This window comes from Copadichromis virginalis, linkage group LG17 (assembly GCF_057382275.1).
Source record: "Copadichromis virginalis isolate Kocher_CV1m ecotype Utaka linkage group LG17, C_Virginalis_male_GT1.1, whole genome shotgun sequence".
NCBI lineage: Eukaryota > Metazoa > Chordata > Actinopteri > Cichliformes > Cichlidae > Copadichromis > Copadichromis virginalis.
Genome location: NC_140634.1, coordinates 34,022,918 through 34,039,935, shown reverse-complemented (window position 1 = coordinate 34,039,935; position 17,018 = coordinate 34,022,918). Strand labels below are relative to the sequence as shown.

General features: G+C 41.0%; 1 protein-coding gene across 4 annotated transcripts in view; it reads right to left on the bottom strand.

The window, feature by feature from the left end:
• Positions 1-3,794: 3,794 nt before the first annotated feature.
• Positions 3,795-17,018, bottom strand: part of dock4b (dedicator of cytokinesis 4b) — a 135,200-nt gene continuing 121,976 nt past the window's right edge. For 3 of the 4 annotated variants that reach the window (XM_085437775.1, XM_085437776.1, XM_085437777.1), the window contains 4 exons: positions 16,018-16,090; positions 12,734-12,850; positions 11,930-11,991; positions 3,795-6,233 (listed from right to left, as the gene is read on the bottom strand). In XM_085437775.1, the coding sequence (XP_085293901.1) occupies positions 5,778-6,233; positions 11,930-11,991; positions 12,734-12,850; positions 16,018-16,090 (708 nt within the window). In that variant the 3' untranslated portion in view covers positions 3,795-5,777. The remainder of the gene's footprint in view (positions 6,234-11,929; positions 11,992-12,733; positions 12,851-16,017; positions 16,091-17,018) is intronic. The other variant, XM_085437778.1, reaches the window with a different exon arrangement.

The following is a 17,018-nucleotide window of genomic DNA, read 5'->3' as shown; positions in this document are numbered from 1 at the left end:
CGTCCCTACCCTCACCTATGGCCACGAGCTGTGGGTAGTGACCGAAAGAACGAGATCGCGGATACAAGCGGCGGAAATGAGCTTCCTCCGAAGGGTGGCTGGCCTCTCCCTTAGAGATAGGGTGAGAAGTTCGGCCATCCGGGAGGGGCTTAGAGTAGAGCAGCTGCTGCTCCACATCGAAAGGAGCCAGCTGAGGTGGTTCGGGCATCTGGCAAGGATGCCCCCTGGGCGCCTCCTGGGCGAGGTGTTCCAGGCATGTCCCACCGGGAGGAGGCCCCGGGGCAGACCCAGGACACGCTGGAGAGATTATATCTCTCGGCTGGCCTGGGAACGCCTTGGTATTCCCCCGGACAAGCTGGAGGAGGTGGCTGGGGAGAGGGAGGTCTGGACCTCTTTGCTTAGGCTGCTACCCCCGCGACCCGACCTCGGATAAGCGGATGAAGATGGATGGATGGATGGATGTTCCCATTTCTTTAGTAAACTATACAAAAAATACTAAAGATAATAGAGTCTGACAGACATAAGATAATATTTTGCAGTGTAAAGTAGCAGGCCTAAAAACCTGAAAAGTATTGAAACTCTGTAATCTAATAAAGACCTTCCACAGGACCTGAGTGATGTGTCCTGACAGTTGATCCATTTGCAGTTTGCCAAAGCTTCATCAGAAAATAGTCTCAGTGGAAGGGTGGCTGTCAAGCTATTCTTAACCCTTTATAGCCAAGTGTATCATATTTGGTACATGAGCTTTTGAGACTTCTACATCACCGGTGTGATTCCCAGATTAGACATGTCTGGTTTAGATAGTTTGGTTAAGTGTGTCAGGGGAGAAATACAACAGTATATGTCTACAGCTATCTGTAAAACACAGTGGAGGTTTTGTCATAGTTTGTATTTCAGCCAGTGGTGTGGTTGATCCACCATGAAACACCATCTGTAAAGCATTCGATTGACAACGGTTTCATTTTTCAGACTAATGATGTTTCCAAACATACTGGCAATGTAATAAAAACATACCTAGATAGTGTTCTGTTGTTCTGTTGTGTTGGCTGGACCTGGAAGGCAGGATAATAAACCAGCTGTTCTCCACAGAACCAGCAAATGTATACTCTCAGTGGCAAGGGAACAATGAGAACGGCGCCACCAAGGTTGGAGACGGAGCAATACTGGAAGAGCATATAGGAGAAGGACGCAACCATAATGGCAATGCTCAGTGGCTAGTGGATCATAGCAACCTCTCCGAACAGGGTCCAGTAACCATCATGGTGGCAGACATCCAAGCAAGGGTCTCTAGTATGAAGAGTTGGACAGCACCAGGCCCCGACATGGTTCACCCCTACTGGCTGAAGAAGCTGACTGCACTCCACGAGCGTCTGGCAGCACAAATGAACCAGCTGCTAGTTGACGAGAGATACCCAGAATGGCTAACCGAAGGTTGGACGGTCCTGATCCCCAAGGACCCCAAGAAGGGACCGGTCCCCTCCAACTACCGACCAATAACCTGCCTCAGTACTACATGGAAGCTCCTGTCAGGCATCATATCGGCTAAGATGAACAGGCACATGGGTCAATACATGAGCGGGGCACAGAAAGGGATTGGCAAGAATACCAGAGGTGCAAAACACCAGCTACTGGTAGACAGAACAGTCAGCCGAGACTGCAGACCAGGCTGACCAACCTGTGCACTGCCTGGATTGATTACAAGAAGGCCTATGACTCAATGCCCCACAGCTGGATACTGGAATGCCTAGAATTGTACAAGATCAACGGGACCCTAAGAGCCTTCATCAGGAACTCAATGGGGATGTGGCGTACAACACTAGAGGCCAACTCCAAGCCCATAGCACAAGTCACCATGAAGTGTGGGATCTACCAAGGAGATGCTCTGTTCCCACTGCTGTTCTGCATAGGCCTGAACCCCCTCAGTGAGATCATTGACAAGACTGGTTACGGATACCGACTACAGAACGGAGCAGTTGTCAGCCACCTCCTGTACATGGATGACATCAAGCTGTATGCCAAGAGTGAACGAGACATCGATTCACTCATCCACACTACCAGGATATACAGCAATGACATCGTGATGTCATTCGGGCTGCAGAAGTGTAGTCGGATGATAACAAAGAGAGGGAAGGTAGTCAGAACTGAGGGGATCGAGCTACCAGAAGGCAACATTGCAGACATAGAGGACAGTTACAAGTACCTGGGGATCCCGCAGGCGAATGGGAACCATGAAGAGGCAGCTAGGAAAGCTGCAACCACCAAGTACCTGTAGAGGGTCAGGCAAGTCCTGAGGAGTCAGCTGAATGGTAAGAACAAGATCCGGGCCATCAACACGTACGCCCTGCCCGTGATCAGGTACCCAGCTGGTATAATAAGTTGGCCAAAGGAGGAGATAGAAGCCACTGACATAAAGACAAGAAAGCTCCTTACCATGCATGGAGAGTTTTACCCCAAGTCCAGCACCCTGAGGCTGTACGCTAAGCGGAAGGAAGGGGGCCGGGGACTGGTGAGTGTCAGCACCACGGTCCAGGATGAAACAACGAACATCCAAGAATACATTGGGAAGATGGCCCCAACTGACCGAGTGCTCAGTGAATGCCTCAGGCAGCAGAAACCCAAGAAAGAGGAGGGAGACGAGGAACCATCATGGAAGGACAGGCCCCTGCACGGTATGTACCACCGGCAGATAGAGGAGGTGGCTGATATCCAGAAATCCTACCAGTGGCTGAACAAAGCTGGACTGAAAGACAGCACGGAAGCACTAATCAGGATCAGAATTGTGTTTATTGGCCAAGTATATGTGCAGACACATACAGGGAATTTGGTTTTGGTAGATGGCGGCTCTCAAGCACAGCAATGTAAATCACACACACACACACACATGTGTCTATATACACACATTACACATACATACACAAAGCATACACACAAAGCATACATAATCATGGCAGCACAAGAACAAGCTCTGAGTACAAGATCCATAGAGGCTGGGGTCTATCACACCAGGCAAGACCCCAGGTGCAGGCTCTGTAAAGATGCCCCTGAGACAATCCAGCACATAACAGCAGGGTGCAAGATGCTAGCAGGCAAGGCATACATGGAACGCCATAACCAAGTGGCCGGCATAGTGTACAGGAACATCTGTGCCCAGTATAACCTGGAAGTCAAAATGGGAGATGCCCCCAAGGGTGATGGAGAATGACCGAGCTAAGATCCTGTGGGACTTCCAGATACAGACGGACAAAATGGTAGTGGCTAACCAACCGGACATAGTGGTGGTAGACAAAGAAGACGGCCGTAGTGATGGATGTAGCGGTTCCGAATGACAGCAACATCAGAAAGAAGGAACACGAGAAGCTTGAGAAATACCAAGGGCTCAGAGAAGAGCTCGAGAAGATGTGGAGGGTGAAGGTGACGGTGGTCCCAGTGGTAATTGGAGCACTAGGTGCGGTGACTCCCAAGCTAGGCGAGTGGCTCCAGCAAATCCCGGGAACAACATCAGAGATCTCTGTCCAGAAGAGCACAGTCCTGGGAACAGCAAAGATACTGCGCAGGACCCTCAAGCTCCTAGGCCTCTGGTAGAGGACCCAAGCTTGAAGGATTGACCGCCCACAGGGGCGAGTGGGGAATTTTAAAATTTTTTTATATATGCATTTCTATATATGTTTGTACATGTTTTAGTAAACCCCTGCACCCATTTCCCATTTTGCTTGCAAAATATACAGAAATGATTGGTAGCTTTTGCACAGTGTTGTACATCCACAAGGTTTCATAATGTAGAAATCACTCAAATATATGACATAGGGCAGTTTATTGAACTTGTAAATGAGTTAGGAGTCATTATGCATGACCTCAGTTTTTCTACACTCACAAAACCATAAAAGTTTGAACATTTATAATAATAATTTGCTGCTTCAACATTACATTCAAAGCTGTAAATTGTTATAGCTACATTTTGTTAAAAACACAGTATTTACATTAATTGTAATACACAAATTTTATATTTGGCATACTTACATTAATCTCATTTAATTTACAGGTTCTCAAGTGCTGATTAATGTGAATATTTAATCTCAAATAATTCACAACAAATCAAAAAGTAAATCAACCGTACAAAAAATGAAACATATCCAAACAATACCAAAGCTACCCATTCCCGCCCCCCAGCCAAAAACATTTTGCACAGGATTGATTTTATTAATATATTATGCCAAAAAAAATGTCTCCATTTTACAAAACAGTGTGAGATTTGCCTGCCACAGAACATTTACTTCACTGCAGCAATGCGATGTGGTTGTGCTGAGAAGTCAACTCACGTCCTCTTTTTAATTAAACAGAAAGTAGACGTCAACTGTACAAATATTTGTCAGTGATTAGCTTGTAAATATTTTCCCAACACAACATCATTCCTCATGTGTTTTAAGGTCACTGCTGACTGTGAAAATCTGCTCCAATTACTGCTTTGTCAAATAAAGACTTTAGAATAACAGTACAGGTCATAATGCGGACAACAAGCTATTGTTTGTGCTTTTCGAAAGTTGCGTCTTATCAGTAGGTTAAATATTAATTTAGATTTTGGGGTAAAGTTTATTATTTATTAGGAAAACAGGGAAAAAGAGACCCTTTTGCAGCTGAGCTTCTCCTATTTTCTTGATTCCAGGTCCCAGTTTAAAAAAAAGAAAAAGAAAAAGGTTCTCGACAGCACATTGTTCAGTTTCCTTTGGCACATTACTCGATCCCCTCCCCCCCTCCCTGTTGTCATATACATCATGCAGGAGGAATAGGATGTGTTCACGTTAACGGCAATAGGCATTGTAAAAATTCCAGTTTGTGTTAGAAACTGCACCTACCTTTACCTATGTGTTTGGTCCAGACTCTTCTTGTCACTATGGGTAATTTTAGCAAGTCGCTGATTTAAAAATGTTCGAATTTCAGAAGAAAGAATGGCAGCAGAGTGGTTTCTTTAGATTTCAAATCACACTAAAAGTCTGCTGAGGTTTCAAATTGAATGTGACCACATGAAGTAAAACTGCTCTCATTATTGTGCCAAAGTTGCATTTGCCAGAGTTTCTGTATTACTGCATATTAATAACAAATATAAGGTCACAACTGCGGTCAAATTTGTAAAATCAACAACACTGTTATTAGATCTTTTGAATTCCATAAATTTTTGTTAGTATCAGTTCAAAGTTTGAGGTTTTTGTACCATTGCTTATGTGGATATGAAAATAAGAACACACCGTACTACATCGTACTACACTTCAATGAAATGCATACTCGAGGCCTCTAGCACCTTTTTTTTTAGCCGTACAGTATACAAATATACTGAGCTGTTAAGGGGAAAAAAACGTGCAAGACTCACAGATAAAAGACTCTGTTTCCAATACTTAAGGCAAAACAATTCTCATATATACCAATATACATATATTTGAGATTATTACATCTATCAAAACTGTGTTTTTCTAGAGTGTTCGGTAAACGTGTGGTGTTACAACTGACTGTGGTGAGCTATTGTATGTACTAGAGCTAAAAGTGCAGAACGACCAAGTCAAAGTCAATGCAATGCCCTCTAGTAAATACAAAAGAAACTTTATCTGCCAGCTTTTCAGTTTCTAGACTGCCTGTTAATGTGTAGGCTTGTGTCTTTTACTGGAGTGTAGGTCAGGAATGCCAAATTGAATGTCTCTAAAAAAAAGTGAGTGCCATGTAGAAAAGTGCAAAATATGCCAGTTTTTTTTCTTCCCACCATCTCCTTTCGTGTGCTCTGTAACCAGCACCTATAGCTGAGACACCTTCCTGGGCAGAGGCCTCGGTCTGGGGACTCGAGGGTCGGCGGTTCCATCCAACTTCATGCTGCCTGTGCGGAGCTGGTGAGGTTTGGGCGGCAGGGCTGGGGGGTCCGTCTGTGGGGGAATGGAGAGACTGTGGGGAAGCGGCACGGGCCTGCGGGGGTTGTTCCTCTCGTACACACTGTAGGGTGGCGGTGTCTTGTTCTCTCTGCGGATGGGCTCGTCCGAGCTACTGGAGACAGAGTTTGGCAAGGTGGTAGGTGGAGGCAGTTGGTGGGGCGGATGGTCACCTGTGGGGAGCTCGGTTCCTGAAGCTTCGGACACACTACAGCGACTGAGGGAGGATATGCCGCTGCTGTAGCTGCCGGACAGGACTGGGGAGTTGGAGACCAGACTGGCAGATTGGCACTCAGTGGGCGAAGGGGTGAAAGGTGGCACTGTGGTCTAGATTGAAGAATAGGAGACTTTATTTAAAAATACTGTAGTTCACTGCACAAAGAAATAGCTTTACCAGTACGGGACATGGATATCATCAACAACAGTGATACTACTACCAAATCAAATCAATCTTTAGTATCTGTGTTTTTGTACAAAAATAAAAATCGAAGTGGATTAGAGATTATAGGGAAAATAGTATTACGAAAAATGCAATATGTCATTTGTTGCTATTCATCAAAAGTTTGTATTTGCCTGTCTTGATGCACACTCAGTCATCCAAGTCCCAAAAAGTTCATTCTGTTCACCTGAAAACACTACACCCACATGAAAAGAATCAACTTTTTGGGATTTGTATGTACCTATTTTTAAGACCTTCTAAGGCCCAGAAGAGTTTTGAATTCTGACCCGACACATAAAACACAACTTCAATAAGGCATACTTTCTTCTGCACATGACTGTATAAGCCCTATAATGGATCCTTGAGGTACACCATAGGCAATCTGGGGAGCAGATGGGAAGTTCCCATTCCTATAACTCCTAATAAACAGAAAATGATCTTAAATGTTTGCGTACACTAAACCCACAATGACTGACGTCAGAATAGCTACAGACAGAATAAGAGGTGAAGCTGTTGTGAAACTTGTAATCAGAGTGAAAACAAGCATTATTTTACTTTTAGACTTTTTTAATAAGGATATCAAAATATTAGCTGTTCGCCAGATTATTAATTACAAAGATTCGCTCTGTTTCTTTGTCTGATATGAAAGAACTTTTAAGCAGTTCCTAAATTAAAAAAACAAACAAACAAACAAACAAAAAACACCCTTTTGAAAAGAAAGTCACCTCTGGAAGAAAAAAGTCACAAGAAAACTGATAAGATCTTGTGATATTGTGTGAAATTTCTTTTGGTAAACAATTAACTGGGCAATTAAAATATAATAACAGACAAACAGAAGATTGGGTTTTTGTTTTTTATAAATAAAAAAAACAAAAACTGACCACCTTCAACTTCAGTGATTTTTTTTTCTTCTTTTTTTTTTAAAATTTCATTTGAATTACGGAGCCTGGAAGCAGAGTATTACTGAAGAGGAAATTAAAAAGTATAACAATAAAAAAAACAAAAGAATATATATAGTGATATTTTTGAGGATCTTCATCCCACGTATAACTGATAATTCATCTAGTAACACTTTCTAATAACCAATATTAAATAACACAAAAATAAGCACACTCAACACTTTTTTCCCCATGTCAATTACCATCACCATGAAATAACCTCCATGCTGGAGTTATGTTTCCCTCCCAAATGAACAAAACCTTAAGTGCATGACAAAAATATTTTGTAAATTACATATGTCATATAAGTTTTGTCTTAATTATCATGAGTCGCTTGTGATAACCACTTAACCTGTTGACCCCTCCCCCCCACTACGCTGGCTAAAACACGTGTGCTAACACAGCTGTGTGGCAACAATGAATAACCTTAAAAATGTAGTCTGTGAACAGAATGAGAGGACAAGTTTTCTTCACTCCATCAACTGGGCCTGTGCACCGAGACGAAAAAACACAATATGCTGCACTTCCCTCCAACAAAAATCCGATCACTCATCAAAATGTTTTTCTAAGCAATTACACCACACTGCCATTATATCTGCTGAAAATAATTGGATCTAGTGAAGTATACAGTTGACCAGTAAGGTTGCATTGTTCCTGCCACAGGGGCATGCACAAAGAGATGTATTTGACATGCACGACTGCACAAGCCTTTTCACATTTGTCCGAGCATGATAAAATCTGTATATTTAATACAATCCTGACAAGTACTTTAAACTCCTGACCCAGTTTTCCACCTCTGGAGATGAGTAAGTGCAGCCCTGTCAGACTTGCACCATGTGTTTTCTGCAGGTTCACTGCAGTCCTGGGGTTTGTGGTCTGGTAATAGGCCTCTGGCTGCACTGACTGATGTGTGCGTTTGGCATGGGTGCGCTCATGTGCCAGATAATGGGGCCCGCTGGAGGTCCACAGAGGATCCATCTCAAGCTGTGCTGAGATGGGCACTCGGCACTTCGCTACAGGCTTCTTCTATCGCCACATCGAGCATGCACGCAAACAAACGTGCCAACACACTTTGCCACACACAAATCTGATTGACAGAGCATGCTGAGCGCCAAGCTGTCACTCACACTTTGGTATCCAGTGTCTCGCTCTCTCTCTTTCTGTTTCATACACAAGTGGTGGGAAACGCACACAAACAGCCACATACGTGGCAGTTGTCACATGTGAGGAGACATCACACCTGTGACGATGCTGGGAGCTCAGCACTCCCGCTTGTGACAAATAAGATAGCAGCTAGCAGAAGACTAGACAGCTTTTCAAAACAACTTTTTACCCTCATTAAGAGCTCCCTCACTGCTTAGTTAAACTTTCCCAGATTTCTTCTGCATTTGCAGACTGGTATTAAGATGATCATCAATAAATCCGAGCTTAAAAACAAATTGAGGTTTATCTATAGATAAACTTTGGGGTCAGAGACAATAAAAAAAACAAAACAAAAAACAAAACAAAAAAAACAACCTCTTTTAAAACTTTCTTTCTTTCAAGATGTTGAGGGGAACATTCACTGCAGCACAAAGAGGTCTTGTCACTTTAATAGTAAAGGAAAAACAGACACAACAAATAGGGTTCAGGCGTTGAAATTTAAAAGGAATCCCGGCTATTAAGACATGTTTGCACTAAAATGTGTACTGTGCTTTCAGTAATAATGTGGTATTAAAATACGCCAAATGTTTTCCTTTTAAGCACATTTTGAAAATTGTCAACCAGTACTTTGTTTTCATCCTAATCTAAACTATCAGTCACACAAGGACGCGAAAGTGGGGGGAAAACTACTGGTGTCTATGTGGCAACTGCGACGGTGACTGAGAGCGCTTGTTGTAAAGAGCTCAATTTTATAGCAGCAGCTATCCATGGTATCACATAACCGCATGCTAAAGACATTAATAGAATTTGAATTTTTATTATACAGTGAAATTACAATATCGTTATTTTTACATTCTCCATGATTCACAGTGCACCAAAACTTTGAAGCTGTAGGTCTTAATCCAGATGTTCTTTGGTCCTTTGTTAGCCTCCATGACCAGTATAGTGCTGGTCTACCAAGTTGTAACCAGGTCATTAATAGGCGAGTTAATTAATACCGTTGCTACACTATAAAAAACAAAACAGGTTAGCTGAAACGAAAGCGCCAATACTGCTGACAACCAATACATGTCATCGTCCCAGAATGCATTGTGTGCGCAAAAACATGGCTGCTTCCACAGCTCCAAAATAGTTTTAAAAAACAAAGATTTAATGAACAACGAAAAAATTGTAGTTATTCTCAAATATGTAGTATTTTTTATGTAGTGGAGATAATTTGATAATTTTAGAGTAACCTGTCATAATAGTCGGGGTTCCTTTTAAATTCACTGACAGATCACTCCATCTGGTTTTGCATATTTTTGACGAGCACGCAGAGTGACATCGTCGTAGAGCTTGAATTCTAACTCAGAGTATAACAGTTGGTTTCTACCAGGTGTAGAGTTACTTAATACACTGTATGCCCTCTAGCCAGTCCCATTTTTTTTGGACACTTTGGGACAGGTGTGACATGAAAGCTACAAAAACTTACATGAAACTACATGAAAACCATTAACAGTGCTGGAGCTGTTAATGGTTTCACTGAACAGTAATACAAAGCTCCCCCAGTCTCATGGCTGACACAGAGTAGAATAAAGACCCTGCAGCTGGTTAGCTAGAGGATACCAGTACGGGAAAAAGATCTCGAGGCTGCTGCTAAACGTCTGTCAGGCTGATTATGAATATGATTTCAACTTGCCGACAGATGAAGCTCAGTCGGACCGGGTCTTTCCCAGTTGGGCTCAGTCGGTGTTTACAGTGAGCAGATTAAGGGACAGCTTTACAAACAGTCTGTGCCAGCGGGGAAAAAAATAATTTTCTTTAAAAAAAACTCTTGGTGTTAAAAAGCTACTGTTGGGATTTACTAAGTGTAAGCCTTGGGACTGAAAGGCATGGACACAGGTATTTTTGCAGGTAATGTTATTGCATTCGTGCCCCAAATGATCCATCCACCTAAAAAAAAAAAAAATCGAGTCTTTTTAAATTCTCTTGTACATAAAAACTCAGTTGGTGAGATTTTGCTTATGATAAAAGAATTGTAGCTGAGATGGAACAATCCAGATACATTTTTATTTCACATCATTAGCATAACAATAAAAATACCAATACTTTCATTTTTACTTTTTTCTGTCCAAAATTATTCATGCCTCTCATTTCTTCAGTATCAGGGAAATTGCCGTTGACAGCACAGATATTTTCGCACACCCAGACTGTGCTCCGGATTTCTCTACAGGCAAAAAAACTAAGCTATGTCGATTTCTAGAGCATTTCTGGGAGCTATAAACTGAAGGGAGTTGGTAGAAACATTGTCAGCTCATGGTCCCATGGTTTTTCAACAAATGGGCCTGGAAACCTTGCAAAAGTGAGTAGAATCGTGAAACAGGACCAGTATATAAAGCTTCTCAACAAAAATACGAAGGAGTTTTCCAAAAAACCTGCTCTAGGGCAGCAAGAACTAACAACCATGTTCATGCCAACGAACTCAAAAAAACATTAAAGACCTCGAGAAGGTGGTTAAAGAGAAGTTGGCTAAAACCCCTGTGGTGACAGGAACAATGTGATCATCTACAAGAAGTATTTGGAGGAATAATCGGAACTGTATACTAAGAAAGGGTATGAATAATTCTGGAGTATCAAATACTAAAAGTTATTAAGTACAATGGTTAACAAAATTCTTAGACCTTACCTGTGATAAAAACAAAACAAATATTTTCAAAATCTGTCAAAAACATGTTTAAAATTAAAAATGACATTTTTATTTATTGGGCAAATAAACTGAATTCCTATTTTTACAAATTTGAGCTATCCCACTCAAGTTCTCCGAGGAGTCAGATATTAATCAAGCGTAACATTCAACCATCAAACTATTTTTTTGGTTAAAGATTCTAAGTAAATAACTGCAATTTGGCATTCTAATCAAAAATTAATGCGCTTTCCTATTTTTCCTGCTTTTTTTTTGGTAAAACACTCCATTTAAAATTAGATGGATAAAAAATGTCATATTTTAGTATTCAAAGTATCACTTTGATTAAAAATGTGAATAGTGGTTGATTTAAAAACCATAAACTGGGGGTTGGTCTAATAAATTTGTTAAGCACTGAAAATTGATCATTCATGTGACTGTACTTCCTAAAACCTTATGTCACCTTCTTGTATTATTGTGCAAGAAAACATTTCAAAAAACATAAAAAATAGGAAGAAATAAAATCTAAAAAAAAAACCCCCCAAAAAAAACCAAGATTGGTATTTGTGGAAATTTCGCTTTCAGAGCATTTTTTCTTAAACCCTGGACAGTCGTAAAGTGTTTTCGTCTGAATGGGTTGTTAAGTTTGTTGTATAGCAGACTGCCTCTGCTCCTCTCTGACCGTCGAATACTGTAATCCGGTGTTTAGGTGTGTCTTATCCTGTCCTATTGAGTTTCAGCTACAGTAGTTGTTAACACTATGACCAGCTTAAGCAGGGTCAGGCTGTCTCAGCAAAGTAAGGAGAAACGTAAAAAAGAAAAGGAAAAAAAAGGAACTAACCTTTTGCGGTGATCTGGATGTGGGAACAGGAGACTGTGACCTCATGTTTTTAGCCGAGGAGCCTGGCAGATGAGAGAGAGAGAGAGGGGTAAAATAAAAATTAGAGAAGTGTTTTCTTCCATTCACAAGGATGACACAGCATGAGTCACGCAAACATACACACTTGGAGCAAAGAGGGGGCAGTGGCTTAAAGCGTCAATGAGTCAAAATAAGTGCTGATGTGCTGCAGGTCCTTTGGACTACCTTAAGCTGTTTTTACATCCAACAGCTGTTACTGCACTATGCAGAGAGGGCAGAAAAAGAAAAACACTCCATCTGCTTATTATGCTGCTGGGCAGTGCAATACATCAGGAAACACCAGGGAATAAGTCAACACGGGTGCATCTTTAAATAAGTAAATAACTAAAAGAGAGTTTGAGCTGTTGGTGGGGGGAAAACTGTTGTTGAAATGTAATGACATGCATTTGTCAAGGGGATTGAAGAAAAAAAACAAGAAACTTGGAATTGACTGGAATTTTAATTGGCATTAACTTCAGCCATCTAGAAATTCCACAGAGAGTTCCACACTTGTTCACACGTGAACCAAACATCTTACAGAGGGAAATATCAGCAACTGAAGACTGTTAGTGAAGGAAATGCTGCTGCCACTGTAAGAGCAGAAGGACAGGAAACAGTGCCTCAGATGGAAAATGCTTTAGTAAGAAAAAGCGGTGTAAGCACCGGGTGTCAAAAGTCAGACTGGAAAATTAGTACCATTCGTCACTGGAGCACTTTCTTGGATCAGCTTTTTTTTTTTCCTTTTACCTGAGTACGGTGGCCTAGGAGGTACAGGAGGGCATAGCATTCTGCCACCAGAGTCAGAGGAGTGTGGCATACCCTCTTTGACACTGTCTAGGCTCCAACTACTGGGAGCGGGCCTCACTTTAGAGTACACAAAAACATGACATGTCACATGACAAGGTATGGGTTACACAGGATAACATGAGAACACAGTGAAATGTTGCACATTTAAATGGATGGTATGATTGTTGACAACATATTGAGTGCGATCTGATGACGACCACAAGTTAAACTGCAAAGTGTTTGCTGAGTTTAGAGCACAGAGACAATTTCAACCATTTAAAGATCCCAAAAGAAGAAATTATCAATCAGCTGCTTGTGATGAGCGATCAGATGCAACATGACTTCCATCTGCCAAAATAGAACAGTTTGGATTATTACACATGACAGAATTCACTCCTCATCATTTCTACGGGGGATGGAAAACTGTGATGCCACATACTTCAGGATTTAGCAAATCCTCCATGAGAGACTCATGACATTTGCAAGGGTTGTTGCTCATAACAAGTCCTGATTAGGCCATTTTTTTCAGAGTTTTTGATTGGTCTAAAATTATCCCAAAAAAGCTGTGTTTTGAACTCTGATTGTTGTTTATCTAGTGTTCTGTTTTAAGGAGCTTGTGGCCAGCCAGCTTCAAAATGGCATTGCCACTTTTTTTGGGGTCTGGCCTTCTTTTGTTGCCACACTGAATTACCTCCAGCCTTTTGAAAGCTTCACTGTCTTCAACTGACCAAATGCAATCTAGTGATAATTTCTGGTGCGTCCTGTACAATTGTGATTGTGCTGATTGCACATGTTGGCATCAAAAATGTTTGAAATCTTAGCCTAAAAATCAAAAACCTTATCAGAATGAAATAGATCTGCTTTAGTCACATCTTGACCGCTTGCAGGGCTCCTGTTATTTTTAGATCCTCTCCTGACCACTTGCACACGTCCATCTGTGATTTCACCATGGACCTCTAACTTGATACTTGCTGTATCAAACTGACTCAAACTTCATGTTGAAAAATCATGTCTTCAACCCAGAAACCAAAGAGAAATCTTCAATGAAATAGTCCCCATAGCCCTAGTCTGAAAGCAGCTTGGGCAATGTTTAGAAACACAACCAGGAGCATGCTTGCTCAACATTTACTGAGTTGTGCACTCTGAATTTGTCATCTGGGGTCAGAATGCAAACAAAGTTCTTCTTTAATGTCTGGAGGCATTTGAGTTAGATCATTCACTAACTTTGCATTAAAGGGTAACCTTGGGGCAGATTTACTAAGGCATTTTGCCAGTACAAACTGGGTTTTTGCTGTCGGTGCGTTGTGAGTGAGTACTTAGGTCACAGTTTCGAAAGTTGTGGTAGGCCTCAACTCAACTCTGGACTCAACTACTGAGCAGCCCTTTAACAAAAAATAAAGCAAAACAATATTCCTCTAATTTTATATTATAAACAACACTTTCCAGAGTCAGAAATAAAGGTTCATCGCGGATAATGCCACTTGTTCACTCGCAGGTTTCGTGTTAATTCTAACACCTTTTACTACGTTATGTGCCTGTAGGTGTCTCGACACCATATTGTGCATCTCTCGCTGCATTATTTACAGATCACAGCTGAATCACATGGAAAGGTGTGCGTTTGTGTGCAAGTCACAAGGAAGCTACCGCATCCCCGCGCTTTACTCTTTTTTTTAAGGTGTCTTTTCTGCAAATCCTCAATAATTATATAAAGGAACTGCTCTGAGAGTTGTTCTTTTTTATTTTGCTGCAAGAAACGGCAATAACTGTTTAAGTATTTTGAAATTATAATTGAGGCTGTTAACATTCTGCCTCAAATGGAAGGTATACCCAGAAAATACAAGACATGTGCATCTCCCTTTATCTGTGCTGAGCTAAATCACAACGAGTGGGCCGAACTAATCCATATGCGCTCGTACAGGAATGTCACATGTGTCCATCAGTACTGTAGGGATAGTACCTGCTCTTTTTTTCACTCTTTCAGAATGATGGATTAGAAAACGCTATAATCTAGTCTGTGTGTATGTGAGTGTTTATGTGTGTGTTTGTATCCCGAGGCCAGAAGCAGTTGTGTGGAAACAAATAAAAATGCCTTCAGTCAATCTGTGGCCAAACTGTGACACACACATACCGCATGTCTGGACAGATAAAATGCTACTCTGTACAGTAGCATAAGCATCAATGGAGAGAGCTTTGTGTGTGTGTATGATTGGGGTTTGTGCTTATTTTGTAAAACACAAGCAAGATTTTAGAAATCACTAAATTTCAGACAGCACAGAGATGTTTCCAAAAAACAAAGGCGCGGAAATAGTGGGATAGTTTTTCGTTACCTCCGCCAAGATTTTCTGTTTGCTATTGTTTGTCTGTGTGCAATTCTGTCTGTCAACAAAATAGCGCAAAAACTTTCTGAATGAATCCCGATAAAACTTTGTAGTGGGGGAGAGTGAGGTCACATTAACGATCCATTAAAATTTGGTTTACATCCACTAAGGTCTTTGAGGTCAATTTAATGGTTAATTGGTTGAAAATTGACAAAAATCTTATCAATTACATCACATTTGACCTCTGCCCTCTCCATATATTATTATATATGACCTCCCATATTATTGATCTGTGATAATAATGCTATATAGAGCGATTTAAAGCTATGTTTCATACTGCCATTGTTTGTATTGACAGCATATAGGGAATGATATATAGGGATTCTAAATATTACATTAGTTTGGAACTCTGACTTTGTCTTCAAGGTTAAATGATATATGAGAATTCTAAATGTCACATTATAGTTTGCATCCAAATATCATGTCACCTTTGACCTCTGACCTCACTTTCATATCTGTCTTTCTTTCAAGTTGGCCCTAAAATCTGTCTCTTTAAAGCAGGTTTTGTTAAGAGAAAGAATGAGCTGCCTAGTTAGTTACTTAATAGGTACATTACCCATTACCTGCTCCTGCATTATAATAAAGCTTAGTTTGAAAGGACAGAATCATAAAGTGAAGAACATTTAGCTCTTTTCAGCTGTCGTTGTGTTTTCTAAAATGCCCTGTTTTAATTTTTGTTGCGTTGCATCTCAGGGCCACCATAGAATCAGAAATAAACCATTTCTGAATCGACAATAAGAAACAGAGCATCAAAAAATGTGTTTAATGCAAAAGAGCGACTACGTGAGATAGCATCGTTTCCCTGGAAGGAGAGGGAACACTTGAAGGACTATGTTGGAAGAAATATGTTAAACAAAGTGTTTTTACCTTTATCTGGCGCTGAGAGGTTGGGGTCACTCCTCGGTAAAGTGGTATCGCCTATCTGATGAGCAGGGGCTCTCTGCACAAGGAAGAAGTTGTCCAAATTATTGTCTAGCACATACTGCACAGAATTGTATTTGTAACAGAATCACGGACCTGAAAAGCAAAAAGCATTGGGACAAATTTAACAGAACAGGATAAAAGAAGAAGAGTAACGAAGAAAGGCTGCTGTGCGTGACCTTCATAGCAGAGATTTGGATTTTGCAGAAGTGGGTGAACCCTCTCCGCACCTTTCCATACCCCCCCAAAAAAGAAAACCTATAAATAAGGTACCTTATTCTTAGTCTCTTGCTCTAATTACAGTAAATGATACAAGCGATCAATGTCTCTAATAATCAATATTCCATTAGCAGCTAATAGCGAGTCTTTCATTGCTGTCAGGTTGGAAATAATTGTTCGCCTCCCTAACATCAATACCTCCAAACTTCAAATGACTCAACACAAACAAGGGGAAGAAAAACAGGTGAACAGTGACAGGCACTGACCGCAAGAGATGAATGGCCTTGAAAGGCAAACATTATTTTTCTCTTATCGTGGCTTTGTCACTGCAGATGGAGTGTGTGATTGTGTTACAGTCTGTCCTTCATCGAGAAAAGAAGCTGCAATATCATAGCGTTCGTGTCGGCTCTTGTTGTTGTTGTAGCATTAGTTGGCTGTAAAGGATTTTTATTTATTTTATCTTTCTTGCTAACAGGAAAAAAGTGAGCTGGACTGTTTGGCTTTAATAAAACATGAGTAACATCAGCAGCTCTTGAAAAACTGCACTTCTATGCTACGAATAGCCTTACGGCGTGTGCCCTCATCCGGAAGCCTTTTTTTTTTGACAGTCACTCATTGAAATATATTGTACATTGCAAAGGTGACCTTGTTTTCTGCCCCAGTATGCACCTTACGTGTGGCTGCAGTGCTGGACAAATATAGACCCTGCTTCTTCTTTGCCTTTTTTG